Here is a 9,097-nt window from a genome sequence, read left to right as displayed (position 1 = left end):
CCTCTACGCAGCATAATCAATACTCAGTGACCATTCTTTTTCTGCGCCGCTTTGTCCTCCTCGTGCTCTAACATGCATCCCATGGAAAAATACATTTGTTACCCGCCATCCAAGACTGACGAAGGTCAGGCTGTGAATTTACTGCAGCTGTTTGTCTTCCCCGCTCGCTCGCTTGGCATGGGCTGCTTTGTCAGTGTTAATGTAGTAAGTGTGGAGGTGCAGCCTTTCCAGTTTATTAACATTTGAGAGTGCAAAGCAAATCAAGAAAAAAAAAACCCACAGTCATCTGGATGAATGTAACGTTCATTCAGGAGCTGGCAGTGCAGGACGGGTGATGCGCAGTGGTGTGTGGGGGTTGATTGGGTTGGGTGAATGCCCAAAGGGACAGCCGGGCTTTCAAGGTGTAGATAATCTTCATGCTTTTAAAACCATTTTAAGATAATAAACCTAGGCTGGCATAAACAGTAGTAAGTGCTTTGCAGATGATTAGAAGAAGTTTTAAAAAAAAGAATAAAAGCTTTTTGTAATTTGCCAGATGTGCAATTATATAGTGATAGCAGAGGAATAGATATACTGATATTCTATTTATGTTTGATTTAACACTCTACATGCTGTAAGCAAGTGAAGACTTTTGGAGCAAGCCAGAATGAGCTCATTATCACTTCTCCAGCCATCTGGTTTTGCTGTGTGACTGTACTACATCATCTGGTCGCACTGATGGCAACCCACCATATGCATAATTTTAAATAAATTTAAAAAAAATCACTTGTTATTGTGAAACAAAGCATAACCGTGTTAAACATGCCGCAGTTGGACTGTGCATGAAGTTTACTTGGAAGGAAGGAGAGTGTGCTTTGTTGGGTGTCAGAAATGTTCAGTTATATACTGTTGTTTGTTTGTTTGTTTGTTTGTTTGTTTGTTTGTTTGTTTGTTTGTTTGTTTGTTTGTTTGTTAATTAGTTAGTTAGTTTATTTGCTTGTTTTATTCAATTTTAAATCATGCTTTTTATTTGTTCTTGTTTCTAATGTCTCTGTAAAGCACTTTGAATCACCTTGTTGTTGAATTGTGCTATACAAATAAACTTGCCTTGCCTTGCCTTGCCTTGTCACATCACAGCAAGAAGGACCTGAGTTTGAATCTTAGCATTAATTTGCATAACGTTCCTCAGCACAGTGTGTTCAGTTGTTTCTTCACACAGTCAAATGGCATGCAGGTCACATGAACTGGAACCTGGATAATGCAAATGAGTGCGCGCATGTGCAGGTATGTAGCCCTAAACTCTCCAGTTTCTCTGCTCTTTATGCATTGCACTCGTCTTTCACCCTTGAAATCTGTGCCTGTACTCTGTCATTAGGAAGCAGGAGTCCTGAAATAATCTTGGTACTGCAGGATGAATGGAAGTTGCAGAATGCGTTCTCTCCGTTTACATTTTTCTTTTGTTTTTACATAAAAGAAGAATGAAATTAATTAATTACATAGTGTTTGTAGTCTGTGTTTTCAAAATTGGACAAGATAAGTGGTAAGCTTTTTGTTTGTGGTACAATTCTAAAGTCAGTATTTGGTTTGACAAACCTTTATTCTTCAACACAGCCTGAACTCTCTTAGGCAAGTTTTCGTGTCATTTCTTTAAGAAGTCTTCAGAAATAGTTCTCCAGGCTTCTTGACATTCAAGGACATTCAGCTTCTTCTTTGGATGTTGGCTGCCTTTTGTTCTGTCATTACTTATTACTCCATAAGGCCTGTTGTCACTGACAAGTCTAGTTCTTGTGTAATTTGGCATACCTCAGTCTTTTCTCCCTGTTTTTCTTTCTTAAGAATGGCTTCTTGACAGCCACCCTTTCACTGAGACCATTTCTGATGGGTCCACAGTAAGTGGATCCATCTACAGTTCGCCATCTACCACTCCCAACTGGTCGCAGTGAATGGCTGCCCCTCCCTGAACCTGGTTCTGCCTGAGGTTTTTCCTGTTAAAAGGGAGTTTTTCCTTCCCACTGTCACCAAGTTCTTGTCATAGAGGAGTCAACATACTGTAGAACATGGCAGCGTATTTTGTGCCTGTCAAACTGTGTTATCTTTGGCATTTTTCAGATTACATTCAACTAAAGAAATCAAAACAAATCATCTGTTTTTGTGACAGGCTGCAAGTAACAAAGTGCCTAAAGATAGAATTTAAATTTGGCTCTCTGCTAAGTTCTCTGTTACGTGTAGACACAACACTGGTTCATTCCTCGAGTTAGATGTCTTCTTTTTATCCTTGAATGAGTCATAGGTCTGTGTTAAGTAGCTTAACAGACCTCTAAAATGGTGAGAGACAATAGGTTTACAAAAAGTAGCCAATGTCCAAAGAAAATGTTTGAATAACCTTCAGAAAGCTTATAGAAGCTTATTGCTCAAATGCACTTTGTCTGGCTCCTTGCAAGCAAAATATAAAGAAATAAGAGGTGGCTCAAGATGTTTGAACAGTACTGTATTTTCTGTAACATATACACTCACTGGCCACTTTGTTGGATACACATTGGTGGTACTGGGTTGGACCATCCTTTGTCTTCAGAACTGCCTTATTTCTTCGTGGCATAGATTCACGGTGGCATTTCAGAGATTTTGGACCATATTGACATTATAGCATCACACAGTTACTGCAGATATCAAATGACCCCTGCTGTGGTCTTCTGCTTCTGCATACCTTTAATTGTAACAAGGTATGCAGAAGGGTTCATTTGAAATACTGCTGTTTTCCTATCCGCTCAAAGCAGTCCGACCATTCTCCACTGACATCATTGAGGGATTTATCCTCAGTGGATATTTTTTGTTTTTCATGCCATTCTCTATAAAACCTAGATATCGATTGAATGAGCAGATTCTGAAATACTAAAATCCTGAACTACTAAGGGGTGGCTGCAGCTCAGGAGGTTATCTACTAATCAGAAGGCTGATGGTTCAATCCCTGACTGCTCCCAGTCTGCATTCCAAATATCCTTGGGCAATACACTAACCCCAAGTTGTTCTCTGATGCATCTCTCAGAGTGTGATTGTTAGATAGAAAGCGCTTATGTAGAAAAAAGTGCTTGGGTGAATGGAAAATGTCGTATAAAGAACTTTTAGCACTCAAATGGATTAGAACGGCACTATATAAGTCCATTTATCATTTATTCAGTCCATTTGTTTGGTATCAACAACAATCCCATATTCAGAGTTGCTTAAATCACCTTTCTTTCCCATTCTGATGCTCAATTTGAACTTTCCCTTACCTTCATGTCTACATGCCTGAATCTTCTGAGTTGCTGTCATGTGACTGCCTGATTAGAGATTTGCATTAATGAGGACTGTAATAGCCCTGTGATAAATTTGCGATATGTGCCCCCCCCCCCAATTCTAAAACAGCTGGGATAGGTTCCAGCCCAACTGTGACCCTGAATTGGATAAGTGGAAGAAAATGGATGGATGGATGGATGGATAGAGAGCTTGAACAGGTGTACCTAACAAACTGGCTGGTGAGTTTATGTCATGCAGTGATGAATGTTTATATTTTAAATAAATACATCATAAGTTTCAAATAAGGAGATTGGTGTATGTAAAAATGCAGTTTTTCCTTCTCTCGGCTGCGTGTGATGTTAATGAGCGGATCTCCTCATCCACCCGCTGCTCCAAACATCTGTTTGAAAAGGGCAGAGAGTCATAAGAAAGTAGTCCTAAAGGAAAGGGAATGGGGGGGGGGGGGGGGGGGGTTTCAGAGAATGGATGAAGTGAGGGGCTGTGTAAGAAATAAGAATTATTTTTGACCTGTGACTTATGCAAAGCTACTCTACTGGAGTCAAAAGATGAAAATATGCTGGAAAGGAACAGAATGGCCCCCCTTTATATAGGGATTTTCATGCTTTGATTTATACAACAAACTATTTGTTTTGGGTTTGTTTTTTGTTTGTTTGTTTTTTGCAAAAATGGCAGTTTTCCTTTTGTTTGTAGAACCCAATAGAAAGCTGTTATGTGGTCCTCCATACAGCGAGAGATGTAAGGCTGCCAGTTTCAGAAAAAAACACTTGATCATTGTTTTAAATCACAAATACTATTTTAAAGGATGAATGCTTTCTTTTCATTGCATCAGTTCTGCAAAAACAATACAATTCAATTGTGTATTATAGTCCAAATTGCTGATGCTGTAATTTTACAAGCCAACAACACTGACAAAATAATGCTAGCTGCAGCAGTCTTAATGCAACAGCCTGTTTTGTGCCACCAAACGCTGCTACATTCCTGTAACTGAGCCTTGCATAGATAAAAAACACTGGTTTCGATAATCATTGTGCTTTTTACATTATGCATGCAGTGAGAAAGATTATGCAAAAAAATAAAATAAAATAAAAAGAACAAGAGCAGGAACCTTTTGCAAAAACATTGTTCACATTTTTGTGGCACCTCTGCCAGTGTCATTTGTGCACTGCATCAAATTAAAGCACCTGACCTTCAGTTTTATGTTTCGGATAGATAGCGAAGGCCCAGTAAAAAATATTCTTTGCAGCAAATATGTCATTCCCAGCATTTTTTTCTGTCTTTGACATTCATATTGAGATTTAGCAAAAAATTTAAGCGTGTCCATCGCTGAAATTGCAAACAAGCTCCAGCTCTGACTCAACTGGTGGCGGAGAGCTGAGGGCTGAAAGAGATTTATCATATTAGAAGACATGATGTTTTCTTGGCTTGTTGCGTGGATTCACATCACTGGACCGAGGTATCCATTTTATCTTTTGTGTGAGGAACAAAATGACAGTGCTTAGAACTGCTGCCGCCACGAAGCGCAAGCACAGATAGTTACTGTTTGCCTGAGGAGGATATTAAACGGGCTTCCTTATTTGGGAATCATTTATCCGTCTGCAGTGCCGGCCCTCGGCTGTGTACTTTATCCTGTGGCTAACTGCATCTCAGTGAGCCTTTTGCTGTGATAAAACGGTTCATAACTGTGCAGATAATTCATTTCAAATGTCCCCCAAAATTGCCACCCTGGAATGTATGATCACTCTCAAGATGAATGACACTGCAAAGGCACCACTTTGCCAGTTAAGCAGCCTCTAATTGTAGATTGAACCAGAGTGAGAAAAGGGGGGAAAAAATCATTGTCTGTCTTTCTTTGTATCCCAGGTTAATTAAAGAACATTTGCTGAATTTTAATTAAAAGGTGAAATATAGTCGATTGGTCCAGTAACTTTCAAATGCCTTTATGAAAAACCCCTTTTACAGCCAGTGAGAGCGCAGGAGAGCCTTTATCTTGTACACAATACTTTATCAAAGAATCACATATAAAAACACTTCTTTCCAGAGAAAGCTTTTAACTGTTTGATTCTCTCATTGGTTGCTCCCTCTAAATCGGACACGTTGAAGCCCTCGACTACAAGGAACAATCGAGGAACAGAAAATGCACACCACACCACACAGACCCTTAAATTTAAGATTAGAATGCAACACACACAATTCAAAAATATATTCCTCTAATCTTGCAATAGTTGCAATAGGTTGTTTTTCTTTTTTCTTTCAGTTGTACAATTAGAAAAAATACACAGGTAACTGGATTTACTGGAGGAAACGCTTTAACAAAGTCACAAATAATACTGTATTTTGCACCAATGACAGCTTTGGATCCGACGCTCTATCATCACTAAGTGTCTGCAGTGTTCTCTGTGCCATGAAGCATCAGAGGAGATGTTGATCTCCCGTGTGTTCACATGAGTGTTCGCATGCCCTAAAAGGTGTGGAAAACTGTGCCCCGCCAGCGTCCTGAGGGTCATATACACTTGTATTGACATTTCCAGGGTTCGCCCCGCTGTTTTGTCATGTGTGTTCGCAAGTAGTCACCTCGGGGAGGGGTGTCTGGTCCTGCATTACCACTTGAGGAGGGGTGGGGGCAGGGCGAGCGTGGGCCACTGAGTTTTTCTGCAGCTCGACCCCGAAGGCGGGAGGAGCGTTCTGCAACTGTCTCCTGTACTGCACAAAGCTGCAGGTCTTTAGGATGATGGCCAAGATGTTCTTTCCTATTAGGATCCCAGATACCCTGGCGTCCCTGTACAAAAGCATGTTCCCCCCGCGGATGAACAGAGTGATGATGTTAATGGTCACAAGACTGAGGATGGGGTACAGGAGCATCTTGTGGGGGACAATGTTGATGCCCTGCATGCTGATCTCGCTCAAGGACACGCAGGGCAGCACGAGCAGGAGGATGTAGCAGTAGAAGAACATCAGGCCCTCGGCCCACAGAGGAAGCCCTTTCTTTTGTGGCTCCCACAGGTTGGCTTGGATGTCCAGTATGTCCAGCAAGTCCACCACCACCCAGAAGAGGCGGTTACGGATCTCCTCGCGCTTCTTGAAGGCTCGAACATACTCCATGTGGTCGATAGCCACCAGCACCACAAACAGCACTGGGATGCAAATAGACAGCAGCAAGGTCAAGGCTTTCCTCGCGAGAGCGTCCAAGCTCTTCCTGTCTGCTTTGTAGTTTTGATACACAAAGTAAACCTTGATCTCCAGCACGAAGATGTAAAGAAACCAGAGAATCATGGCGTAGCCTCGCTTCGCTGTGCGCACCTCGGCGCCCACCCACACTGCCACGTAACGCAAGACAATTAAGAAGCAGATGTCTCCCACCATCACCATGATGCAGATGCCGATCTTGCGGGGGCCGTGATTCTGCTCTACCAGGTAGGCATCAATCAGCGCCATGCTGCTCATGATCAGAATGGTGGACAAGCACACGTGGGGTTTGTTGGTGGGAGGCGGGGGTACCATCCTTGCCTGTCTGAGAAGAAGAAGAGGAGGTTTGTCGTTGAAGAGGGAGTGCAGAGGGTCCTCAGTTGTCCAGTGAGAGGCAGATCAGATAGCGCTGCTAGACAGCGGTGTTCCCCTCCATTGCTTCTTTCTTGGCCACAATCCAGGATGCATTAATAGGATTCACACAGATCACTTCAATCAATCTCCGCCTGTGCCCAAGCCACCTGCCGGGTAGACAGCACCCCTCATTTAGTAAATTGTGTTAATTGGTAAACGGTCTGTAAACATACAGCTTCACTTGTCTGTGAATCAATATCTCAGGATGTGCCTACCTTTTTACGCTCTGATAATTATTCAGGGAACACAACAGTTTAATCAGCGAGTTGCAGTTTCTCTTATTAAAAGAGAAAAGCTGCTGCGATGTGCTCTCGTTACAGATTCACTCTCGACACCCTTGTTTTCATGCAAGCTTAAGCTGGAGAGATAAAAATCCAGCTGAATACTCACTTGTGTCCCTCTTTGTACTTTATCCTAATGACTGGCAGCGAGCGATCATCCATGAGACTGCACTGGGAGATCACAAAGCCCATCTGTAATCCACAGGAGAAGAGAGGAGAAAAGGCAAGGGATCCTCTCCTTCTCTGACAGCCATAAATCCACCAATCATGGATAGGTTTCTGTCGCTCTTTCCTTCTTTCTTTCTTCAGGTGAAAGAAAAATCCCCAAATCTTGCCGTCATAATCCACTTACCAATCAGACCGAATCAGGAATAGACATCTTGATGGTCACAAAGACAGCTCTCAATTTCTGCCTCTAAGAATAGAGGTTGTTTAGTTGTTGTGCTTAGACGGAGGCTTTAAAATGCCCCAACTTCAAAAAGAAAAAAACAGGGTGGTGGTGACAAAGTTGATTAAAAATACAAAACCTCAGCAGTAAGTCCTGCTTCAAAGACAATTTCCTCTCCAGAAGTTTTCTCCTTCATCATCCACCATCCCTGGCCGAAGAAGATGAAATGTTTTGTGTTGTTTTCCTGTGCAAGTATGTGCGTTTCACAAGAAGAAGGATTTTTGTGGCTCTTTTGAAAGCACTGCGAGCGTCCCTTTTCGCTCACACTCACTGTTTGCATGTGTGTGTGTGCATGCGCGCGTGAGGGAGAGAGAGTGTGTCTGCGCGCAGGTTTCAGCTGTCTCCACGCTTCGTTGTCGCTGTAAAATGCTGCCCCCCTGGCGAGATCCTGGCTGCTGCACCGCTTTCTGTCTCCCGCTCAAGCAGTTTTTTTGTTGTTGTTTCTTTCTTGCCAGGGACACCAGGATCAACAGCGCCGGTGGATTCCCCTGTGTCCACTCGGCGTGCTCTGCCAACACCACCAGCACTGTTATACTCCAACGCCACTGCTTGTCTCTGCCCGTCAGTCTCTGTGCGCTCTTCAGCCCTCTCCGAAGTCAGAGAGATGCTCCTCTGGTGCGTTGAGACACACTCCTGAGATTTTTTCCCCCTTTCTCTCCGTGTGTCTCTCTCACAGCTACGCTCCTTCTCCCTGTTCTGCCCAAGTAAAGGCACTTGCTGTGTGGAGGTGACACTCAGCAGACCACAGCTGCAGAGAGGAGAGAGAAAAGAGGTAGAGAGAGCGAGAGAGAGAGAGACAGAACACTTTTCCAGGGGGTGGAGAAAAGCAGGGTGGGGAAGGGGTTGGGGAGGGAGCCAGCGTTCTGCAGCTTAGCTGAATGCACAACTTCTCTCTCTTTCTCTCATCCTGTTTTCCCTTGCCTTTCTTTTTCTTTACCTCTCTCACTTCCCTTTCTGCTTTTCACATTGTGTCTTGCACTGATATCCTATTTTCTCGGGCTGTTTTCTGTTTTGGCTCCCAGAAAAAGCCTCCGGTCTCCGTCTTCTTTAAAAAGCCCATTATGGCGCCGTGCAGTTCTACCTCTCCCAAGTTCGAGGTGAATGGAGATGAAAAGTGATCCGGAGAGGAGAGGGGGGGAGATGCTCTCCAGTATGGGATGTAGAAAGCCAGCTTCCCAGGAGGATGTGTGTCTGCAGTCATCTGGGGAGACATGGGGAGGTTGGGGTGGGGGTAGGAGGGGGATTGAAGAGAGGAAGATGGGGGGTATTGGGGGGGGGGGGGGGGGGGTTTCAACGCCTCTCTTGACAGAGAGCCTTTCTATTGATCTACCAATGGAGCACTGAATCAGGAGACTAAGACAGGGCCAGTAACCCAAAGAGATGAGGGGTGAGAAGAGATGGGGAGGTACAGACGTAGAGAAAAAGAAAGGGAGGGAAAAGTGACGAGGAGGAAGGATGACACGAACTGAGGAGAGGAAAAAGGAACACCGGGAGATGT

General features: G+C 43.6%; 1 protein-coding gene across 2 annotated transcripts; it reads right to left on the bottom strand.

Annotated features, from left to right (window-relative positions):
- Positions 1 to 5,205: 5,205 nt before the first annotated feature.
- Positions 5,206 to 8,332, bottom strand: LOC309719922 (transmembrane protein 121). 2 transcript variants are annotated; one of them, XM_082556352.1, is made up of 3 exons: positions 7,871 to 8,332; positions 7,261 to 7,747; positions 5,206 to 6,977 (listed from the first exon to the last, which is right to left on the bottom strand). In XM_082556352.1, exon 3 carries the CDS (start codon positions 6,769 to 6,771, stop codon positions 5,821 to 5,823), a length of 951 nt encoding a protein of 316 aa, XP_082412478.1. In that variant the 5' UTR covers positions 6,772 to 6,977; positions 7,261 to 7,747; positions 7,871 to 8,332; the 3' UTR covers positions 5,206 to 5,820. The 2 variants fall into 2 exon arrangements, with proteins under 2 accessions (XP_082412478.1, XP_082412477.1); XM_082556351.1 differs by having other exon boundaries at positions 7,261 to 8,332.
- Positions 8,333 to 9,097: the final 765 nt, after the last annotated feature.

Source organism: Aulonocara stuartgranti (assembly GCF_965226115.1).
Source record: "Aulonocara stuartgranti genome assembly, chromosome: 13".
NCBI lineage: Eukaryota > Metazoa > Chordata > Actinopteri > Cichliformes > Cichlidae > Aulonocara > Aulonocara stuartgranti.
This window is presented reverse-complemented; position numbering and strand designations above follow the sequence as displayed.